General features: G+C 46.2%; 1 protein-coding gene across 1 annotated transcript; it reads left to right on the top strand.

Moving 5' to 3' along the window:
* Positions 1-924: 924 nt before the first annotated feature.
* On the top strand, positions 925-24,119 carry LOC311103659 (NACHT, LRR and PYD domains-containing protein 3-like). Its single transcript, XM_084145272.1, has 11 exons — positions 925-1,770; positions 1,990-2,163; positions 4,410-6,195; positions 6,348-6,524; positions 6,962-7,135; positions 7,314-7,481; positions 7,661-7,828; positions 8,279-8,452; positions 10,100-10,273; positions 12,148-12,194; positions 23,327-24,119. The coding sequence occupies exons 1-11, from the start codon at positions 1,485-1,487 to the stop codon at positions 23,866-23,868; spliced, it is 3,870 nt and encodes a 1,289-aa protein (XP_084001398.1). The 5' UTR covers positions 925-1,484; the 3' UTR covers positions 23,869-24,119.
* The last annotated feature ends 13 nt before the right edge of the window (positions 24,120-24,132 follow it).

The following is a 24,132-nucleotide window of genomic DNA, read 5'->3' on the forward strand; positions in this document are numbered from 1 at the left end:
AAAATGTTGGAAGTGAATGCTGGAATTAAACAATTAACTATGCAAATGAGCAAAAGCTGTGTGCATTAAGGAAATAGATGCCTGGCTCAAATAGAAGCCTGTCTCTAATAACTGCCTGTTGTGTCCAGTGCAAATAAAAGCCTGGGCTATTAATTGAAGTTTTACGGTATGTGAAAACGGCTCATTTCTATGATCTGTGGTTAGAAAGATAAGAAGAAAGGTCCTAAAAAATGCTTCTCTCTGACATCACAGGGTAGGATAAAATAATAATATATATATGAATAATAATCTAAACCTGCAAGGATTTTTTTTTTTTTACAACTATTTAAACTTTTGAAGATGTCATCAGATATAACTTTTTTAACTTTATATTTTTTTCCTACAAAACGTTTTCACTTATGTAGACACTGGTATTGTGTTGGAGATAGTGAAAATGAGGTTGAAAAGTGATGGAGTTGCCCTTTAAGTGAGAGCTGGGTCATACACATTAGTGCCTACATAGAAAAACATTTTGCAACGGAAAACTAAAACAAGTGCAGGCTGTCCCTCCCCGCTTTGGCCTGTTTGAAAAGAGGAAGAATGGGGAATTGTAGAGTTAATGTGCTGGTCCTTGTTGTTACATAACATGTTTATTTTTCCACAGTTTGCAACAACAACAAAAACATTCCTGTCCTTGTTCTTTATTTAGGTGTGGAAGCAGTGCAGATAGTTCAACTGCAGAATAGATTTTAAGATTCAGAGAGGTCTGTTGTATCCAATAGTCTGAATCAGTGCTAGTGCAAAGTCTTGGCTCCACCTCCTCCTGCTAACAGTTGTAAATTGTTTTTTTTCTCAGCTGTACATAAAAGAAGAAAGGGATCCATTTTGAGACAACACAGCTGTGTGCTGTTGAAGGGTGACCTGTAGGACGTTTGGTTCCTCCTATTGAATACCACCCTGGTTGGATCTAAGAAATGTACATCTTGAGACAATGAAACAGAATACACTGATTTATAGACAAGGAAATAAGGGAAGTTAGAGAATTCACGTGTTGGTCCTTGTGTTTGTTCACCGCGTGTTTTTCCCTCGAAGAAAAAAACGTACAGTTCCTCTTATTCTTCCTTATTTGGGTGTGGAAGCAGTGCAGAAAGTTGAACTGTTTCTGTGCACAATCTATTTTAAGATTGAGATCTGTTGTAGCTAATAAGATGGTGACTGAAGTGTGACACCAGACAGGCAGACACGTCGCTAGGACAACACGATTAAGCAGAAGACATAGCGTTCACATCATGCTACAGAACTGGATCCCGGTTCCCGGTGTTTATCCCTATTTTACACATACACTACCTGCCTCACTTGAAAAAACAACCTCCCCAACATTTTAACAGGTGATTGAAGACAGGAGAGATCTCTTGAGAGATCTCAATCTCCCTAGACGACTTTGTTTTGGGGGTCTTGTCAACATGTTATCTGCTATTTTGTTTCGTAGTGTCTGATGATCTACAATGGCCTCATCTGTACCAGAGCTGCTTCTGGCTACTCTGAATCAGCTGGCTGATGATGAGTTGAAGACATTTAAATGGTACCTGAAGCAACATGACGGATTTATATCTCAGATGGGCTTATATCCCATTTCAAAGAGTCAGTTAGAGAAAACTGACAGAGAGGACACAGTGGATAAGATGACAGAGACCTACGGTTATGTGGACACACTGAAGATCTCACTGGAGATACTGAGGAGGATTAACCACAACAATCTTGCAGAGAAGTTAAAGACTGACTATGAAATAGGTAATTCACAATTGATATGTGCATGATGTGTAAAAAAAATTGTGCACAGGAAGTTCATCATTATAAATGTGAAATGTTTTATTGTTGAAAGTCCTATCAAGCTGTTTCTGGGAGGAATATGTATTTTATCACCCTAACACCACCCCCTTCTTTTGAGGACAACTTAGTTCTGTATTTCCATGACTACCTCATTAGACTGATGTGTGTTGCTGTGCCTAGGTCCGCAGTCTGGGACGGGTCCTGATCAGCCCCAAGCGTCAGCAGCAGTATCAGCAGACACACCACCCACACACAGCCTGAACACAAGCACCTCAACACCAAGGGTCTACCCTGACACCAACCAACCATACCACCAGACTACACAGGAGTGGAAACCTCCAGGCTCAACAACAGGTAATATACTGTAGGGAAACCTCCTAGCTCAACAACAGGTAATATACTGCAGGGAAACTTCCTAGCTCAACAACAGGTAATATACTGCAGGGAAACTTCCTAGCTCAACAATAGGTAATATACTGCAGGGAAACTTCCTAGCTCAACAATAGGTAATATACTGCAGGGAAACTTCCTAGCTCAACAACAGGTAATATACTGCAGGGAAACTTCCTAGCTCAACAATAGGTAATATACTGCAGGGAAACCTCCTAGCTCAACAATAGGTAATATACTGCAGGGAAACTTCCTAGCTCAACAACAGGTAATATACTGTAGGGAAACTTCCTAGCTCAACAACAGGTAATATACTGTAGGGAAACTTCCTAGTAGGGAAACTTCCTAGCTCAACAACAGGTAATATACTGTAGGGAAACTTCCAGGCTCAACAACAGGTAATATACGGTAGGGAAACCTCCTATTTCAACAACAGGTAATATACTGCAGGGAAACTTCCTAGCTCAACAACAGGTAATATACTGTAGGGAAACTTCCTAGTAGGGAAACTTCCTAGCTCAACAACAGGTAATATACTGTAGGGAAACTTCCTAGCTCAACAACAGGTAATATACTGTAGGGAAACTTCCTAGCTCAACAACAGGTAATATACTGTAGGGAAACTTCCTAGCTCAACAACAGGTAATATACTGTAGGGAAACTTCCTAGCTCAACAACAGGTAATATACTGTAGATAGTTCCTCTATTGTTTATTGATGTTGAGTAGCCAGAGAACACATGCTTGCCAACTTGATATCCAACAGAACAGCTGGTAGAGAGGACATGGGAGGATGGTAATATTAGTGTTGCATACTGTACATACCCCCCCCCCCCCCACCCCATCTATGTACATACATACCCCTTCTCTTAGCAGAGGTTGATGTTGAGAAAGAAGCTGCTGAGGAAACATCTACTTCCTCTGTTCTAGTTCAGAGTCCCTCTGCAGATCCCTCCAACAACATTGAGACTGAAGACCCTGGTGTTGCCCCTACACTTCCTGTTTTAAAGTCTACAAAAGATGGTAATGCTTAATCAACATTTTAATATTCACTAAACCATTCACAAAAAAGAATGATTCTATACAGTGCCAAATAAGGGTTATTTGGTTCGTGGCCATAGCGGATCCCTTTTTGGTGCTATTTAGAACCTTTTTTTGAAGGTTCTATAAAGAACCATGCTCATAAGGTTCCAAATGGAACCTTTAGGGTGCTATAAAGAGCCCTTTCCTAAGATTCTATAAATAACCATTAATAAAGGTTTCTATGGTTAGAACCCTTTTTGGGGCTCTATAAAACCCTTTTATGTTTTTTTTATAGAACCTTTATGGAGAACGGTACTATAAAGAACCTTCCTCAATCTCAAAGGTTCTTTGTAAACCCCTTTGAAGAACCATACAGGGCTTTTTATTCTGGGTAGCCATATTACATCTGGTTAATTCCATAGATGTAATTATTGTGTTAATTGGTTAAATCAGGTGTGGTACCTCTGGAACAGCTGGGGGTCCCTGAGGAGAACATTGAGAACCACCGACTTAATCAACCGTTGTCAGTTGACACAAGGCCATATGTGACAAAAAAAACTAACAAAACTAATAAGTCTGGAAATGTATGACCTCACTAACTGTAAGTCGCTCTGGATGAGAGTGTCTGCTAAATGACTTCATTGTAAATGTGAGGTTTTCACAAGACACCGTCACTGGCCATAGTCATATTTAACATGGAATGGCATAACACAACTGATTAGATCAACTGGAATTACACTCTCACGGTTGCACAAAAAGAGCTGTGCGCAAACCACGCCACAAAAATATTCTAATGAGCCACCGCCCCTACATTTTTATTATCACTAAAAAAAAGGGAAGAACCCTTTTCTGAACTGCAATGGGTTCTTTGCGTCATTATGGTTCCACATTGAACCAAGGTTTAGTGAATATTAAAATGTTGATTAAACATGACCATTTTTTACAGTCTTTAAAAACCAGGAAGTGTAGGGGTAACACCAGGATCTCCAGTCTAAATGTTGTTGGAGGGATCTGCAGAGGGACTCTGAACTGGAACAGAAGAATTAGATGTTTCCTCAACAGCTTCTTTCTCAACACCAACCTCTGCTTAGAGAAAGAGGAAGGGGTATGTCCCAGAGAACCCTTGAGGAACCCTCTTTTCTTAATGTGTATGAACATTTACTAAATTAACTGTTGTTTGGATATATAGATGGGTCTGCATACCATTGGAAACTCAAGTCTTACCTGAAAGATGCCTACACAAATATATTTGAGGGGATACCTGAGGCAGGAAATTCAGTACATCTAAATGAGATCTACACAGAGCTCTACATCACAGAGGGTGGAAGAGGAGAGGTCATAACTGGACATGAGGTGAGGCATATTGAGACAACAACCAGGAGACCAGCAAGACCAGAGACATCAATCAAATGCAATGACATCTTTAAACCCTCAACTGGACGAGGCAAACGTATCAGAACTGTGCTGACAAAGGGAGTCGCTGGCATTGGAAAAACAGTCTCTGTGCAGAAGTTCATTCTGGACTGGGCTAGAGGAAACGCAAATCAAGATATTCATTTCATTTTCCCACTCCCTTTTCCAGAGCTGAATTTAATGAAAAAGGAACAGCATAGCTTCGTTGGCATTGTAGATCATTTTTTTGTAGGCGTGAAAGAATCAGGAATTTTCAAGAATGACAATTTCAAATTTCTGTTTGTCTTTGATGGTCTGGATGAGTGCCGACTGCCCCTAGACTTTGAAAATAACAAGAGTTGCCGTGATGTAACAAAGTCAACCTCAGTGGACGTGCTGCTGACAAACCTCATCCACAGGAAGCTGCTTCCCTCTGCTCTCCTCTGGATAACCTCCCGACCTGCAGCAGCCAATCAGATCCCTCCTGAATGTGTTGACCAGGTGACAGAGGTACGAGGGTTTAACGATCCACAGAAGGAGGAGTATTTCAGGAAGAGATTCAGTGATGATGAGGACGTGGCCAGCAAAATAATCACTCACATAAAGACGTCAAGGAGCCTCCACATCATGTGCCACATTCCAGTCTTCTGTTGGATTTCTGCCACAATTCTTGAAGACCTGTTGTCTGGAAAGAAGACAGGAGAGATACCCAAGAACCTGACTGAGATGTACTCACAATTCTTTGTATTTCAGTCCAAACAGAAGAATAGGAAGTATCATGGAAATGCAGCGTCACACTGGAATAAAAAGATTATCATGAAAATGGGTAAGCTGGCTTTTCAACAGCTTCAAAATGGCAACCTGATCTTCTACGAGTCAGACCTGAAAGAGTGTAGCATTGATGTCACTGAAGCCTCAGTGTACTCAGGAGTGTGCACACAGATCTTTAGACAGGAGACTAGGATTTCCAAGGAGAAGGTGTACTGCTTTGTGCATCTCAGCATACAGGAGTTTCTTGCTGCTGTATACGTCTTTCTCTCATTCAACAACAGAAATCTAAATCTATTGTCTAAGACACTGTCAACCCCCCGAAGGCTTCTCACGCAGTTCAGGACAATATCTACAATTGAAGTCCACAAGCGTGCAGTGGACAAGGCCTTACAGAGTAAGAATGGACACCTGGACTTGTTCCTCCGTTTCCTTCTGGGCCTCTCACTGGAGTCCAATCAGATTCTCTTACGAGGCCTACTGAACGAAAGAACAAGAAGATTAGAGGACAATGAGGAAACAGTCAAGTACATCAAGGAGAAGATCAGGAAGAATCCCTCTCCAGAGAGGTGCATCAATCTGTTCCACTGTCTGAATGAACTGAATGATAATTCTCTAGTGGAGGAGATCCAAAGATACCTGAATTCAGGAAATCTGTCCAAAACCAACCTGTCACCTGCACAGTGGTCAGCTCTGGTCTTTGTGTTGCTGACTTCAGAAAAGGAGCTGGATGTGTTTGACCTGAAGAAATACTCCAGATCAGAGGAAGGTCTTCTGAGGCTGCTGCCAGTGGTCAAAGCCTCCAAAACCGCTCTGTAAATATGGGTTTTTAATATAATCATCAGTCAGAATACACAGATACACATGAGCATATTACTTACTCATTGGTGATTCTCAAATGTTCTGTACATGTACACAGTACACACAGTTGTCTAAATTCATGTTCATTGTGTTTTACTTTTCAAAGGCTTAGTGGGTGTAACCTCACTGTGAAATGCTGTGAAGCCTTGGCCTCAGCTCTTTACACAACCTTTAAACAACACCTGAGAGAGCTGGACCTGAGTAACAATGACCTGCAGGATTCAGGAGTAAAGCTGCTCTCTGCTGGACTGGAGAATCCACAGTGTAAACTGGAGACTCTGAGGTCAGTAAATCTTATTGTTTTGTCATTAATCCAAAGTTCAGAGTTAATAATATGCCATTTAGCAGACACTTTTATCCAAAGCGACTTACAGTCATGCGTGCATACATTTGGGTGGTCCCGGGGATCGAACCCACTACCTTGGCGTTACAAGCGCCGTGCTCTACCAGCTGAGCTACAGAGGTCCTGTTCTCCTGATGTTCTTAGTTTCCATTAAACTGAACTTTCACTGTTCCCAAGCTAACCAATTAAAATCCTGTTTGTAAATGAAAATCGAACTCACCATACAATACAGTACAGTATGTGATTAAACTGACCGTATACAGTTGACATGATGGTTGGGTTTTAAACTTGATGTTCTGTCAGTTGGAATGAGACTTGTTAGAAGTGTGATCATCCAATCGGCTCCCTTGAACCCTTCAAATCTAATCTCTCTGCAGGCTGTCAGGCTGTCAGGTCACAGAGGAAGGCTGTGCTTCTCTGGTCTCAGCAATGAGGTTAAACCCCTCCCACCTGAGAGAGTTGGACCTGAGTGACAATGACCTGCAGGATTCAGGAGTGAAGCTGCTCTCTGCTGGACTGGGGAATCCACACTATGAACTGAAGACACTGAGGTCAGTATTCCTGTACTTGTGATAGTTCATTAGAACCATATGTTTATAGTAGACAATATCAGCCTGATGTGTTTGGTATCAGCTGATTTGAAATGAAATGTCATGGGTCCCATACTTCTAATGGTACAGCATCTTTATGCGACACGCTGATCATTTCGTCTTTTTACTTTTCAAATAGGCTTCTTAGATGCAACATCACAGAGAAAAGTTGTGAATTTTTTGCTTCAAATCTCAACTCCTCAAACCTGAAAGAGCTGGATGTGAGTGAAAACAACCTGCAGGATTCAGGAGTGAAGCTGCTCTCTGCTGGACTGGGGAATCCCCACTGTAAACTGGAGACACTGAGGTCAGTATTCCTGTACTTGTGATAGTTCATTAGAACCATATGTTTATAGCGGACAGTATCAAACTAATGTGTTTGGTGTCAGCTGAAATTCAATGTCATTGTTCCCAAACTTCAACTTGTATATGTATAGTATATTTATGTGACATGCTGATCATTTAGTCTTTTTGGTGTTCATGTAGAGTTAGAGGATGTAACCTCACAGAGAAAAGCTGTGAATTTCTGGCCTCAAATCCCAACCCCTCCCACCTGAGAGAGTTGGACCTGAGTGACAACAACCTGAAGGATTCAGGCGTGAAGCTGCTCTCTGCTGGACTGGGGAATCCACACTGTAAACTGGAGACTCTGAGGTCAGTAAATCTTTGTGTTTTGTCTTCAATCCACATGTCTACAGAGATCAATGTTCTCCTAATCTTCTTAGTTTCCATTTAACTTAACTTTCACTGTTTCCAAGCTACCCAATTAAAATCCGGCTGGTAATCTTTCATTTTACTCACCATACCGTATGTGATTAGACTGACCATATACAGTATACATTGTGGTTGGGTTTTAAACTTGAGGTTCTGTGAACTGGAATGAGACTTCTAATAATATAATATGCCATTTAGCAGACGCTTTTATCCAATGCGACTTACAGTCATGTGTGCATACATTTTTACGTGTGGATGGTCCCGGGGATGGAACCCACTACCTTGGCGTTACAAGCGCCATTCTCTACCAATTGAGCTACAGAGGACTTGTTAGAAGCGTGATCATCAAGGAGGCCCCACTTGAACCCTTCAAATGTAATCTCTATGCAGGCTGTCAGGCTGTCTGGTCACAGAGGAAGGCTGTGCTTCTCTGGTAGCAGCAATGAGGTTAAACCCCTCCCACCTGAGAGAGTTGGACCTGAGTGACAATGACCTGAAGGATTCAGGAGTGGAGCTGCTCTCTGCTGGACTGGGGAATCCACACTGTAAACTGGAGACACTGAGGTTAGTAGTCTGTATTAGTTCAACAAGTGATAGTTTATTAGAACCACATGTTTTATAATGGACAGTCTCAACCTATGTGTTTGGTACAATACAGCAATACAGGTGTACAGCAATCTTTAAGTCATACCACAGATTCTCAATTGGAATGAGGTCTGGGCTTTGACTAGACCATTCCAAGACATTTAAATGTTTCCCCTTAAACCACTCGAGTGTTGCTTTAGCAGTATGCTTAGGGTCATTGTCCTGCTGGAAGGTGAACCTCCGTCCCAGTCTCAAATCTCTGGAACACTGAAACAGGTTTCCCTCAAGAATTTCCCTGTATTTAGCGCCATCCATCATTCCTTCAATTCTGACCAGTTTCCCAGTCCATGCCGATGAAAAACATCCCCACAGCAGGATGGCGTTCTCGGGGTGATGAGAGGTGTTGGGTTTGCGCCAGACATAACGTTTTCCTTGATGACCAAAAAGCTCAATTTTTGTCTCATCTGACCAGAGTACCTTCTTCCATATGTTTGGGGAGTCTCCCACATGCCTTTCGACGAACACCAAACGTGTTTGCTTATTTTTTTCTTTAAGCAATGGCTTTTTTCTGGCCACTCTTCCGTAAAGCCCAGCTCTGTGGAGTGTACGGCTTAAAGTGGTCCTATGGACAGATACTCCAATCTCTACTGTGAAGCTTTGCAGCTCCTTCAGGGTTATCTTTGGTCTCTTTGTTGCCTCTCTGATTAATGCCCTCCTTGCCTGGTCCATGAGTTTTTGTGGGCAGCCCTCTCTTGGCAGGTTTGTTGTGGTGCCATATTCTTTCCATTTTTTAATAATGGAATATGGTGATATTTTTTTATAACCCAACCCTGATCTGTACTTCTCCACAACTTTGTCCCTGATCTGTTTGGAGAGCTCCTTGGTCTTCATGGTGCCGCTTGCTTGGTGGTGCCCGTTGCTTAGTGGTGTTGCAGACTCTGGGGCCTTTTAGAACAGGTGTATATATACTGAGATCATGTGACAGATCATGTGACACTTAGATTGCACACAGGGGGACTTTATTTAACTAATTACAGTGGGGGAAAAAAGTATTTAGTCAGCCACCAATTGTGCAAGCTCTCCCACTTAAAAAGATGAGAGAGGCCTGTAATTTTCATCATAGGTACACCTCAACTATGACAGAAAAAAATGAGGGGAAAAAATCCAGAAAATCACATTGTAGGATTTTTTATGAATTTATTTGCAAATGATGGTGGAAAATAAGTATTTGGTCAATAACAAAAGTTTCTCAATACTTTATTTTGTCCAAATCCAAAATGCTGGAGTATAGAGCCACATTTAAAATGTTAGCTTCACTGTCAAACTAGATATGGTGTGGACTGTATACTCAATACAATCTAAATCTGATACCTCACTGTCTGTCTTTTGACTGATACTGCTTTTTAAACTACTCTGGTCAGTCTACTCAAATATGTGTACTGTACATTTTTCTATCTGCAGGCAATACTTTGATAATGTCATTTCTAATAATGATACATTCATTTATGAATAGATATGTCAGGTTTCAGGACACTGATATATCTGAATATGTTGAAAAATATATTGCCACTATTTTCCCCACCAAAGAATAGCAGTGTGGTTTTAATATGATTTGACTCTTTGCAGGCTGTCAGGCTGTCTAGTCACAGAGGAAGGCTGTGCTTCTCTGGTCTCAGCTCTGAAGTCAAACCCCTCACACCTGAGAGAGCTGGACCTGAGCTACAATCACCCAGGAGACTCAGGAGTCAGACTGCTCTCTGCTGGACTGGAAGATCCACACTGGAGACTGGGGAACCTTGAGTAAATTGATAACTTATGTCAATCACTAATGTGTGTTATGTAACATAGACCATTTTGTTGTGTAAAATGATATGATTTATTGTGGGCCAAAACGTCCATTTAACTGATAACCAGTAAGATAACAGTTAAGTTAGGACAGTTAAGTTAGGACAGTTAAGTTAGGACAGTTAAGTTAGGACAGTTAAGTTAGGACATGTACCAGTCTGGAGCGCTTTCTTTGTCACACAGAATCTGAATGTCCGTAATGTACATACACTATCAGTCAAAAGTTTGGACACATCTACTCATTCAAGGGTTTTTCTTAATTTTTTACTATTTTCTACATTGTAGAACAATAGTGAAGACATCAAACTATGAAATAACACATATGGAATCATGTAGTAACCAAATAAGTGTTAAACAAATCAAAATATATTTTATATTTGAGATTATTCATGATGACAGCTTTTCACACTCTTGGCGTTCTCTCAACCAGGTTCACCTGGAATGCTTTTCCAACAGTCTTACAGGAATTCCCAGTGCTGAGCACTTGTTGGCTACTTTTCCTTCAGTCTGCCGTCCGATTCATCCCAAACCATCTCAATTGGGTTGAGGTCGGGGGATTGTGGAGGCCAGGTCATCTGATGCAGCACTCCATTACTCTTCTTCTTGGTCAAATAGCCCTTACACAGCCTGGAGGTGTGTTGGGTCATTGTCCTGTTAAAAAAACCAATTATAGTCCCACTAAGCCCAAACCAGATGGGATGGCATATCACTGCAGAATGCTGTGGTAGCCATGCTGGTTAAGTGTGCCTTGAATTCTAAATAAATCACAGACAGTGTCACCAGCAAAGCACCATAACACCTCCTCCTCCATGCTTTACGGTGGGAACTACACATGCGGAGATCATCCGTTCACCCACACCGCGTCTCACAAAGACACGGCGGTTGGAACCAAAAATCTCAAATTTGGACTCCAGACCAAAGGACAAATTTCCACCGGTCTAATGTCCATTGCTCTTGTTTCTTGGCCCAAGCAAGTCTCTTCTTCTTATTGGTGTCCTTTAGTAGTGGTTTCTTTCCAGGAATTCGACCATGAAGGCCTGATTCACACAGTCCCCTCTGAACAGTTGATGTTGAGATGTGTCTGTGACTTGAACTCTGTGAAGCATTTATTTGGGCTGCAATTTCTGAGGCTGGTAACTCTAATGAACTTATCCTCTGCAGCAGAGGTAACTCTGGGTCTTCCATTCCTGTGGCGGTCCTCATGAGAGCCAGTTTCATCATAGCGCTTGATGGTTTTTGCGACTGCACTTGAAGAAACTTTCAAAGTTCTTGAAATGTTCCTTATTGACTGACCTTCATGTCTTAAAGTAATGATGGACTGTCGTTTCTCTTTGCTTATTTGAGCTGTTCTTGCTATAATATGGACTTGGTCTTTTACCAAATAGGGCTATCTTCTGTATACCCCCCCTACCTTGTCACAACACAACTGATTGGCTCAAACACATTAAGAAAGAAATTCCACAAATTAACTTTTAAGAAGGCACACCTGTTAATTAAAATGCATTCCAGGTGACTACCTCATGAAATTGGTTGAGAGGGTGGCTATTTGAAGAATCTGAAATATAAAATATATTTAAAAAAAATTTGGTTACTACATGATTCCATATGTGTAATTTCATAGTTTTGATGTCTTCACTATTATTCTACTATGTAAAAATAAAGAAAAACCCTTGAATGAGTAGGTGTGTCCAAACTTTTGACTGGTAGTGTATTTATTTGTGTGTGTCTATTACGTGTGTGTGTGTGTGTGTGTGTGTATTACGTGTGTGTGTGTGTGTGTGTATGTATGTGTGTGTCTGTGTTTTACTGTCTATTTGATTCTCCTTCAGCATTGAAAATGGTGAAAAGTGCAGAATCATACCAGGGCTGAAAAAATGTGAGTATTGGCTGCTGGGAAGAATAACCTATACTTCATATATCTTCAAAGTTGATATTGAATTGATTTTAGTTCAGGACGGTCTGATTTATAGTGGGAGGGGAGCTAGTAGACAGTGGGAGGGGAGATAGTAGACAGTGGGAGGGGAGATAGTAGACAGTGGGAGGGGAGCTAGTAGACAGTGGGAGGGGAGCTAGTAGACAGTGGGAGGGGAGATAGTAGACAGTGGGAGGGGAGCTAGTAGACAGTGGGAGGGGAGCTAGTAGACAGTGGGAGGGGAGATAGTAGACAGTGGGAGGGGGGAGATAGTAGACAGTGGGAGGGGAGATAGTAGACAGTGGGAGGGGAGATAGTAGACAGTGGGAGGGGAGATAGTAGACAGTGGGAGGGGAGATAGTAGACAGTGGGAGGGGGGAGCTAGTAGACAGTGGGAGGGGAGATAGTAGACAGTGGGAGGGGAGATAGTAGACAGTGGGAGGGGAGATAGTAGACAGTGGGAGGGGAGATAGTAGACAGTGGGAGGGGAGATAGTAGACAGTGGGAGGGGAGATAGTAGACAGGGAGGGGAGCTAGTAGACAGTGGGAGGGGAGATAGTAGACAGTGGGAGGGGAGCTAGTAGACAGTGGGAGGGGAGCTAGTAGACAGTGGGAGGGGAGATAGTAGACAGTGGGAGGGGAGATAGTAGACAGTGGGAGGGGAGATAGTAGACAGGGAGGGGAGCTAGTAGACAGTGGGAGGGGAGATAGTAGACAGGGAGGGGAGATAGTAGACAGGGAGGGGAGATAGTAGACAGGGAGGGGAGCTAGTAGACAGTGGGAGGGGAGCTAGTAGACAGTGGGAGGGGAGCTAGTAGACAGTGGGAGGGGAGCTAGTAGACAGTGGGAGGGGAGTTAGTAGACAGTGGGAGGGGAGATAGTAGACAGTGGGAGGGGAGATAGTAGACAGTGGGAGGGGGGAGATAGTAGACAGTGGGAGGGGGGAGATAGTAGACAGTGGGAGGGGAGATAGTAGACAGTGGGAGGGGGGAGCTAGTAGACAGTGGGAGGGGAGATAGTAGACAGGGAGGGGAGCTAGTAAACAGTGGGAGGGGAGCTAGTAGACAGTGGGAGGGGAGATAGTAGACAGTGGGAGGGGAGCTAGTAGACAGTGGGAGGGGGAGATAGTAGACAGTGGGAGGGGGGAGATAGTAGACAGTGGGAGGGGAGATAGTAGACAGTGGGAGGGGGGAGCTAGTAGACAGTGGGAGGGGGGAGCTAGTAGACAGTGGGAGGGGAGATAGTAGACAGTGGGAGGGGAGATAGTAGACAGGGAGGGGAGCTAGTAGACAGTGGGAGGGGAGATAGTAGACAGGGAGGGGAGCTAGTAGACAGTGGGAGGGGAGCTAGTAAACAGTGGGAGGGGAGCTAGTAAACAGTGGGAGGGGAGATAGTAGACAGTGGGAGGGGAGATAGTAGACAGTGGGAGGGGAGCTAGTAGACAGTGGGAGCTAGTAGACAGTGGGAGGGGAGCTAGTAGACAGTGGGAGGGGAGATAGTAGACAGTGGGAGGGGAGATAGTAGACAGTGGGAGGGGAGATAGTAGACAGGGAGGGGAGCTAGTAGACAGTGGGAGGGGAGCTAGTAAACAGTGGGAGGGGAGCTAGTAAACAGTGGGAGGGGAGATAGTAGACAGTGGGAGGGGAGATAGTAGACAGTGGGAGGGGAGCTAGTAAACAGTGGGAGGGGAGCTAGTAGACAGTGGGAGGGGAGCTAGTAGACAGTGGGAGGGGAGCTAGTAGACAGTGGGAGGGGAGATAGTAGACAGGGAGGGGAGATAGTAGACAGTGGGAGGGGAGATAGTAGACAGGGAGGGGAGCTAGTAGACAGTGGGAGGGGAGCTAGTAAACAGTGGGAGGGGAGATAGTAGACAGTGGGAGGGGAGATAGTAGACAGTGGGAGGGGAGCTAGTAGACAGTGGGAGGGGAGCTAGTAGACAGTGGGAGGGGAGATAGTAGACAGTGGGAGGGGAGATAGTAGACAGTGGGAGGGGAGATAGTAGACAGTGGGAGGGGAGATAGTAGACAGTGGGATGGGGGAGATAGTAGACAGTGGGATGGGGGAGATAGTAGACAGTGGGATGGGGGAGATAGTAGACAGTGGGATGGGGAGCTAGTAGACAGTGGGAGGGGAGCTAGTAGACAGTGGGAGGGGAGATAGTAGACAGGGAGGGGAGATAGTAGACAGTGGGAGGGGAGCTAGTAGACAGTGGGAGGGGAGCTAGTAGACAGTGGGAGGGGAGCTAGTAGACAGTGGGAGGGGAGTTAGTAGACAGTGGGAGGGGAGATAGTAGACAGTGGGAGGGGAGATAGTAGACAGTGGGAGGGGAGATAGTAGACAGGGAGGGGAGCTAGTAGACAGTGGGAGGGGAGCTAGTAGACAGTGGGAGGGGAGCTAGTAGACAGTGGGAGGGGAGTTAGTAGACAGTGGGAGGGGAGATAGTAGACAGTGGGAGGGGAGATAGTAGACAGGGAGGGGAGATAGTAGACAGGGAGGGGAGATAGTAGACAGGGAGGGGAGATAGTAGACAGTGGGAGGGGAGATAGTAGACAGTGGGAGGGGAGCTAGTAGACAGTGGGAGGGGAGATAGTAGACAGTGGGAGGGGAGATAGTAGACAGTGGGAGGGGAGATAGTAGACAGTGGGAGGGGAGATAGTAGACAGTGGGAGGGGAGATATTAGACAGTGGGAGGGGGGAGATAGTAGACAGTGGGAGGGGGGAGATAGTAGACAGTGGGAGGGGAGATAGTAGACAGTGGGAGGGGAGATAGTAGACAGTGGGAGGGGAGATAGTAGACAGTGGGAGGGGAGATAGTAGACAGTGGGATGGGAGATAGTAGACAGTGGGAGGGGGAGATAGTAGACAGTGGGAGGGGAGATAGTAGACAGTGGGAGGGGAGATAGTAGACAGGGAGGGGAGCTAGTAGACAGTGGGAGGGGAGCTAGTAAACAGTGGGAGGGGAGATAGTAGACAGTGGGAGGGGAGCTAGTAGACAGTGGGAGGGGAGATAGTAGACAGTGGGAGGGGAGATAGTAGACAGGGAGGGGAGCTAGTAGACAGTGGGAGGGGAGATAGTAGACAGGGAGGGGAGATAGTAGACAGGGAGGGGAGCTAGTAGACAGGGAGGGGAGCTAGTAGACAGTGGGAGGGGAGCTAGTAAACAGTGGGAGGGGGGAGATAGTAGACAGTGGGAGGGGAGATAGTAGACAGTGGGAGGGGGAGATAGTAGACAGTGGGAGGGGGAGATAGTAGACGGTGGGAGGGGGGAGATAGTAGACGGTGGGAGGGGGAGCTAGTAGACGGTGGGAGGGGGAGATAGTAGACGGTGGGAGGGGGGAGCTAGTAGACGGTGGGAGGGGGGAGCTAGTAGACAGTGGGAGGGGGGAGATAGTAGACAGTGGGAGGGGAGCTAGTAGACAGTGGGAGGGGGGAGATAGTAGACAGTGGGAGGGGGAGATAGTAGACGGTGGGAGGGGGGAGATAGTAGACAGTGGGAGGGGGAGATAGTAGACGGTGGGAGGGGGGAGATAGTAGACGGTGGGAGGGGGAGCTAGTAGACGGTGGGAGGGGGAGATAGTAGACGGTGGGAGGGGGGAGCTAGTAGACGGTGGGAGGGGGGAGCTAGTAGACAGTGGGAGGGGGGAGATAGTAGACAGTGGGAGGGGAGCTAGTAGACAGTGGGAGGGGGGAGATAGTAGACAGTGGGAGGGGGAGATAGTAGACGGTGGGAGGGGGGAGATAGTAGACGGTGGGAGGGGGAGATAGTAGACGGTGGGAGGGGGGAGATAGTAGACGGTGGGAGGGGGAGCTAGTAGACGGTGGGAGGGGGAGATAGTAGACGGTGGGAGGGGGGAGCTAGTAGACGGTGGGAGGGGGGAGCTAGTAGACAGTGGGAGGGGGGAGATAGTAGACAGTGGGAGGGGAGCTAGTAGACAGTGGGAGGGGGGAGATAGTAGACAGTGGGAGGGGGAGATAGTAGACGGTGGGAGGGGGGAGATAGTAGACAGTGGGAGGGGGAGATAGTAGACGGTGGGAGGGGGAGCTAGTAGACGGTGGGAGGGGGAGATAGTAGACGGTGGGAGGGGGGAGCTAGTAGACGGTGGGAGGGGGGAGCTAGTAGACGGTGGGGGGGGGTTGGTAGACAGTGGGGGGGGGGGATAGTAGACGGTGGGGGGGGTTGGTAGACAGTGGGGGGGAGATAGTAGACGGTGGGGGGGAGATAGTAGACGGTGGGAGGGGGGAGATAGTAGACGGTGGGAGGGGAGATAGTAGATGGTGGGAGGGGAGATAATAGGCTCCCCCTCCCACTGTCTACTATCTCCCCTCCCATTGGATGAATAAATTAGGGCGTCCACCCACACAGCCAGTGCCGTCAGTAAATGAGGGATATTGGCCAAATGAGCCACATTTACATGCCCTTAAAGACAGCTTATAGCAAATTACAAAAACACTATTCCTTGTGTTTTCAATTGATGTGTAGCATATTCTAAACGTTATAGTCAATAGTTTTATTGGTTTTTACTTTCCTAAAACAATAATTGTTCACCTCACGGTTCAGCTGTTGGAGATTTGAGCACTAAATGCATCAGGGCGTTGCATGCATAGGCCTATAGGTTTAGGAGTCCACTGTATGATATGAATATAAAAAAATATAAAGGAAGAGAAGCTTAGGTATAGCCCCAGAGAGAGAGATATGCTGGCGGCATGCTACAACACCGACATTCTTCATGTCAGATGGCTGCTGCGTCTACAGATAAAGGCGTACAGAAGGAGGCTAATTCGTTCATTTTCTATCCAGATTTTTGTATATAAAGATAAGCATTATATTGTTAGATTATAGGAGTAACTCTGTTAGGCCTAAAACACTTCCTCACCTCAAGTTCAACTGTCAGAGTCAGTTGGAGCGCCGGTGCCCACTGCCTTCATACCATAGTCCTGTTGAACAGTCAGAGTCAGTTGGAGCGCCGGTGCCCACTGCCTTCATATCATAGTCCTGTTGAACAGTCAGAGTCAGTTGGAGCGCCGGTGCCCACTGCCTTCATATCATAGTCCTGTTGAACAGTCAGAGTCAGTTGGAGCGCCGGTGCCCACTGCCTTCATATCATAGTCCTGTTGAACAGTCAGAGTCAGTTGGAGCGCCGGGGCCCACTGCCTTCATATCATAGTCCTGTTGAACAGTCAGAGTCAGTTGGAGCGCCGGTGCCCACTGCCTTCATATCATAGTCCTGTTGAACAGTCAGAGTCAGTTGGAGCGCCGGTGCCCACTGCCTTCATATCATAGTCCTGTTGAACAGTCAGAGTCAGTTGGAGCGCCGGTGCCCACTGCCTTCATATCATAGTCCTGTTGAACAGTCAGAGTCAGTTGGAGCGCCGGTGCCCACTGCCTTCATATCATAGTCCTGTTGAACAGTCAGAGTCAGTTGGAGCGCCGGGGCCCACTGCCTTCATATCATAGTCCTGTTGAACAGTCAGAGTCAGTTGGAGCGCCGGGGCCCACTGCCTTCATATCATAGTCCTGTTGAACAGTCAGAGTCAGTTGGAGCGCCGGGGCCCACTGCCTTCATATCATAGTCCTGTTGAACAGTCAGAGTCAGTTGGAGCGCCGGGGCCCACTGCCTTCATATCATAGTCCTGTTGAACAGTCAGAGTCAGTTGGAGCGCCGGTGCCCACTGCCTTCATATCATAGTCCTGTTGAACAGTCAGAGTCAGTTGGAGCGCCGGTGCCCACTGCCTTCATATCATAGTCCTGTTGAACAGTCAGAGTCAGTTGGAGCGCCGGTGCCCACTGCCTTCATATCATAGTCCTGTTGAACAGTCAGAGTCAGTTGGAGCGCCGGTGCCCACTGCCTTCATATCATAGTCCTGTTGAACAGTCAGAGTCAGTTGGAGCGCCGGGGCCCACTGCCTTCATATCATAGTCCTGTTGAACAGTCAGAGTCAGTTGGAGCGCCGGTGCCCACTGCCTTCATATCATAGTCCTGTTGAACAGTCAGAGTCAGTTGGAGCGCCGGTGCCCACTGCCTTCATATCATAGTCCTGTTGAACAGTCAGAGTCAGTTGGAGCGCCGGTGCCCACTGCCTTCATATCATAGTCCTGTTGAACAGTCAGAGTCAGTTGGAGCGCCGGTGCCCACTGCCTTCATATCATAGTCCTGTTGAACAGTCAGAGTCAGTTGGAGCGCCGGTGCCCACTGCCTTCATATCATAGTCCTGTTGAACAGTCAGAGTCAGTTGGAGCGCCGGTGCCCACTGCCTTCATATCATAGTCCTGTTGAACAGTCAGAGTCAGTTGGAGCGCCGGGGCCCACTGCCTTCATATCATAGTCCTGTTGAACAGTCAGAGTCAGTTGGAGCGCCGGGGCCCACTGCCTTCATATCATAGTCCTGTTGAACAGTCAGAGTCAGTTGGAGCGCCGGTGCCCACTGCCTTCATATCATAGTCCTGTTGAACTGTCAGAGTCAGTTGGAGCGCCGGTGCCCACTGCCTTCATATCATAGTCCTGTTGAACAGTCAGAGTCAGTTGGAGCGCCGGGGCCCACTGCCTTCATATCATAGTCCTGTTGAACAGTCAGAGTCAGTTGGAGCGCCGGGGCCCACTGCCTTCATATCATAGTCCTGTTGAACAGTCAGAGTCAGTTGGAGCGCCGGGGCCCACTGCCTTCATATCATAGTCCTGTTGAACAGTCAGAGTCAGTTGGAGCGCCGGTGCCCACTGCCTTCATATCATAGTCCTGTTGAACAGTCAGAGTCAGTTGGAGCGCCGGTGCCCACTGCCTTCATATCATAGTCCTGTTGAACAGTCAGAGTCAGTTGGAGCGCCGGGGCCCACTGCCTTCATATCATAGTCCTGTTGAACAGTCAGAGTCAGTTGGAGCGCCGGTGCCCACTGCCTTCATATCATAGTCCTGTTGAACAGTCAGAGTCAGTTGGAGCGCCGGTGCCCACTGCCTTCATATCATAGTCCTGTTGAACTGTCAGAGTCAGTTGGAGCGCCGGTGCCCACTGCCTTCATATCATAGTCCTGTTGAACAGTCAGAGTCAGTTGGAGCGCCGGTGCCCACTGCCTTCATATCATAGTCCTGTTGAACAGTCAGAGTCAGTTGGAGCGCCGGTGCCCACTGCCTTCATATCATAGTCCTGTTGAACAGTCAGAGTCAGTTGGAGCGCCGGGGCCCACTGCCTTCATATCATAGTCCTGTTGAACAGTCAGAGTCAGTTGGAGCGCCGGGGCCCACTGCCTTCATATCATAGTCCTGTTGAACAGTCAGAGTCAGTTGGAGCGCCGGGGCCCACTGCCTTCATATCATAGTCCTGTTGAACAGTCAGAGTCAGTTGGAGCGCCGGGGCCCACTGCCTTCATATCATAGTCCTGTTGAACAGTCAGAGTCAGTTGGAGCGCCGGTGCCCACTGCCTTCATATCATAGTCCTGTTGAACAGTCAGAGTCAGTTGGAGCGCCGGTGCCCACTGCCTTCATATCATAGTCCTGTTGAACAGTCAGAGTCAGTTGGAGCGCCGGGGCCCACTGCCTTCATATCATAGTCCTGTTGAACAGTCAGAGTCAGTTGGAGCGCCGGGGCCCACTGCCTTCATATCATAGTCCTGTTGAACAGTCAGAGTCAGTTGGAGCGCCGGGGCCCACTGCCTTCATATCATAGTCCTGTTGAACAGTCAGAGTCAGTTGGAGCGCCGGGGCCCACTGCCTTCATATCATAGTCCTGTTGAACAGTCAGAGTCAGTTGGAGCGCCGGTGCCCACTGCCTTCATATCATAGTCCTGTTGAACAGTCAGAGTCAGTTGGAGCGCCGGTGCCCACTGCCTTCATATCATAGTCCTGTTGAACAGTCAGAGTCAGTTGGAGCGCCGGTGCCCACTGCCTTCATATCATAGTCCTGTTGAACAGTCAGAGTCAGTTGGAGCGCCGGTGCCCACTGCCTTCATATCATAGTCCTGTTGAACAGTCAGAGTCAGTTGGAGCGCCGGTGCCCACTGCCTTCATATCATAGTCCTGTTGAACAGTCAGAGTCAGTTGGAGCGCCGGGGCCCACTGCCTTCATATCATAGTCCTGTTGAACTGTCAGAGTCAGTTGGAGCGCCGGTGCCCACTGCCTTCATATCATAGTCCTGTTGAACAGTCAGAGTCAGTTGGAGCGCCGGGGCCCACTGCCTTCATATCATAGTCCTGTTGAACAGTCAGAGTCAGTTGGAGCGCCGGGGCCCACTGCCTTCATATCACATATCATAGTCCTGTTGAACTGTCAGAGTCAGTTGGAGCGCCGGGGCCCACTGCCTTCATATCATAGTCCTGTTGAACAGTCAGAGTCAGTTGGAGCGCCGGGGCCCACTGCCTTCATATCACATATCATAGTCCTGTTGAACTGTCAGAGTCAGTTGGAGCGCCGGGGCCCACTGCCTTCATATCATAGTCCTGTTGAACTGTCAGAGTCAGTTGGAGCGCCGGGGCCCACTGCCTTCATATCATAGTCCTGTTGAACAGTCAGAGTCAGTTGGAGCGCCGGGGCCCACTGCCTTCATATCACATATCATAGTCCTGTTGAACTGTCAGAGTCAGTTGGAGCGCCGGTGCCCACTGCCTTCATATCATAGTCCTGTTGAACAGTCAGAGTCAGTTGGAGCGCCGGTGCCCACTGCCTTCATATCATAGTCCTGTTGAACTGTCAGAGTCAGTTGGAGCGCCGGTGCCCACTGCCTTCATATCATAGTCCTGTTGAACAGTCAGAGTCAGTTGGAGCGCCGGTGCCCACTGCCTTCATATCATAGTCCTGTTGAACAGTCAGAGTCAGTTGGAGCGCCGGTGCCCACTGCCTTCATATCATAGTCCTGTTGAACAGTCAGAGTCAGTTGGAGCGCCGGTGCCCACTGCCTTCATATCATAGTCCTGTTGAACAGTCAGAGTCAGTTGGAGCGCCGGTGCCCACTGCCTTCATATCATAGTCCTGTTGAACAGTCAGAGTCAGTTGGAGCGCCGGTGCCCACTGCCTTCATATCATAGTCCTGTTGAACAGTCAGAGTCAGTTGGAGCGCCGGGGCCCACTGCCTTCATATCATAGTCCTGTTGAACTGTCAGAGTCAGTTGGAGCGCCGGGGCCCACTGCCTTCATATCATAGTCCTGTTGAACTGTCAGAGTCAGTTGGAGCGCCGGTGCCCACTGCCTTCATATCATAGTCCTGTTGAACAGTCAGAGTCAGTTGGAGCGCCGGTGCCCACTGCCTTCATATCATAGTCCTGTTGAACAGTCAGAGTCAGTTGGAGCGCCGGTGCCCACTGCCTTCATATCATAGTCCTGTTGAACAGTCAGAGTCAGTTGGAGCGCCGGTGCCCACTGCCTTCATATCATAGTCCTGCAGTATAATAGACCAATAGCCACACCACAACTTCACAAAAGTTTCTAAACTTTATTAACGTAATATCAAAAGAAATCAAGCCATTGTTTACAGGGAAAATACGATCAGGAACTCATAAAATAGGACTATAATAATAACAATGATATATCATTATTATAATAATGATAAAACAAACGATTATAAATACGATTTTTGTTAATACATTAAGTTCCAAAATTGCATCCTACCTGAATAGCGAGTTGCACAGTCGCTTGCATTTGGCCATTTGTGTGGTATTAAAACATATTCTGCTAAATATACCCCCCCCTCCCCCTCCCCCTCCCCCCACCGTTCAGCACCCTCAACTCAAAACATCTTCCCGCGGCTATGAACCTGTATGGTGCTATAAAGAACCCTTTCATAAGGTTCTATAAAGAACCATTCAAAAAAGGTTATATAAAAAAAAGGCTACCACTATGGTTAATTTGTAAGTCGCTCTGGATAAGAGCGTCTGCTAAATGACTTAAATGTAATGACCCTTTTTGGTGCTATATAGAACCCTTTTTATGGTTCTTTTTAGAACCTTGATCAATCTCAAAGAAGAAGAACCATACCAGGTTTTTTTATTCTGGTTAGCCATATTACTGTTAAAATTCCATAGATATTATATATTGTGTTCATTGGCAAGTTAAATCAGTTATGGGATGCGCAAATCTGATATGGGTCACATGTAAAACTGTGTGTGGACAGTCGTAAAAAAAAGAGAATCAGATTTGGGTTCTTAGGGTGTCTGTGTAAACACAGCCAATGTATCAATCCAGTTTATAAAAGGTCTGGATAATCATCCGGGATGTGAATTGTGATCAATACCATCTCCATCTCCCCAGTCATACCACAGGAGGTTGGTGACACCTAAATTGGGGAGGACGGCTGGAGCGGGAAAAGTGGTATGGTATCAAAGACATCAAACACAACACATGGTTTCCATGGTTTCCATGTGTTTGATGCCATTCCATTCGCTCCGTTCCAGCCATTATTATGAGCCGTCCTCCCCTCACCAGCCTCCCCTGGTCACAAAATCATCAGACTTGAGATTAAAAGACAATAACAGAACATATTGATGGCAGTCTGATAACTGTATTAAAGAGGAACTATCGCCAAAAACCTACTTTTCTGGTTGACAACGGCCTATGTGGCATCGGTACTAGAGATCCTGGTTCGAATCCAGGCTCTGTCGCAGCCGGCCGCGACCGGGAGACTCATGGGCGGCGCACAATTGGCCCAGCGTCGTCCAGGGTAGGGGAGGGAATGGCCGGCAGGGATGTAGCTCAGTTGATAGAGCATGGTGTTTGCAACGCCAGGGTTGTGGGTTCGTTTCCCACGGGGGGCCAGTATGAAAAAAAAAAAAAAAAAAAAATATTTTTTGTTAAAAATAAATAAATAAAATGTATTAAAATATATATATAAATAATAAATAAATAAATAATAATGAAAAATAAATATATAAAAAAGTCAAAAATATATATTTTTTATTTATAAATATATATATGTATTCACTAACTGTAAATGACTAAATGTAAATGTAAAATGTACATAAATTATAATCCCAAAAATACAAGAGACTAGAAAAAGCAGTTTGTCTGTAAGATTGTAATAATTACATTACATCATTCGGTCTTCATAAAAGGCCTTGATGATTAACATTCTGATGTGAATGATGATGATTTCTAATATTGGTCTTCCCTATCAGATGCCTGTGATGTCACACTGGACCCAAACACAGCATACAGATACCTCTCTCTGTCTGAGGAGAACAGGAAGGTGACTGGGGGGAAAGAGGATCAGATGTATCCTGATCACCCAGAGAGATTTAACTACTGGGACCAGATTCTGTGTAGAGAGGGTCTGACTGGGCGCTGTTACTGGGAGGTAGAGTGGAGTGGGAGGGGTCGTATAGGAGTGGCATATAAAGGAATCAGCAGGAGAGGATACAGTAATGACTGTGTGCTGGGAGCCAATAACATGTCTTGGACTCTATGGACCTCTAATAACAGTTACTCTGCCTGGCACAATAACAAGGAAACTAACATACCTGTTCCATCCCCCCACTCCAACAGAGTAGGAGTGTATCTGGACTGGCCAGCCGGCACTCTGTCCTTCTACAGAGTCTCCTCTGACACACTGACCCACCTGTACACATTCCACACCACATTCACTGAGCCCCTCTACCCAGGGTTTTGGGTTTGGACAGACTCCTCAGTGTCCCTGTGTCAGGTAAAACCTTTTCATTAGGAAAGCTGGGATCTTGTTGTTATTGACTGATGTTTGTAAATAATGATGTTTTGTAGAATGTTTATTTTGTCAAATTGTTGATGTGACAACCTAGCTTCTGTTTGAATTCGGTTCCACTGAATGGGACGTTCCTGGTTCAGATTGAGTCACATAAAGACAAATAAAGCTGTTGTTTTAAAACACATTAAAGATGTTTGCTTTTTTTATCCTATGAAAGAAGAATGGGCTGTTAATTAAATGTAGTGTTTTGGTGGAAAACCTCTC

Source organism: Coregonus lavaretus (assembly GCF_964263955.1).
Source record: "Coregonus lavaretus genome assembly, chromosome: 28".
NCBI classification, from domain to species: Eukaryota; Metazoa; Chordata; class Actinopteri; order Salmoniformes; family Salmonidae; genus Coregonus; species Coregonus lavaretus.

What these genes read in the sequence shown, in the direction of transcription:
- LOC311103659 (XM_084145272.1), top strand. Translation starts at nt 1,485, where the DNA reads ATGGCCTCATCTGTACCAGAGCTGCTTCTGGCTACTCTGAATCAGCTG. An exon ending in TGTAAACTGGAGACACTGAG is followed by an intron (nt 8,453 to 10,099) that starts GTTAGTAGTCTG and finishes GACTCTTTGCAG; the next exon opens with GCTGTCAGGCTGTCTAGTCA. An exon ending in CATACCAGGGCTGAAAAAAT is followed by an intron (nt 12,195 to 23,326) that starts GTGAGTATTGGC and finishes CTTCCCTATCAG; the next exon opens with ATGCCTGTGATGTCACACTG.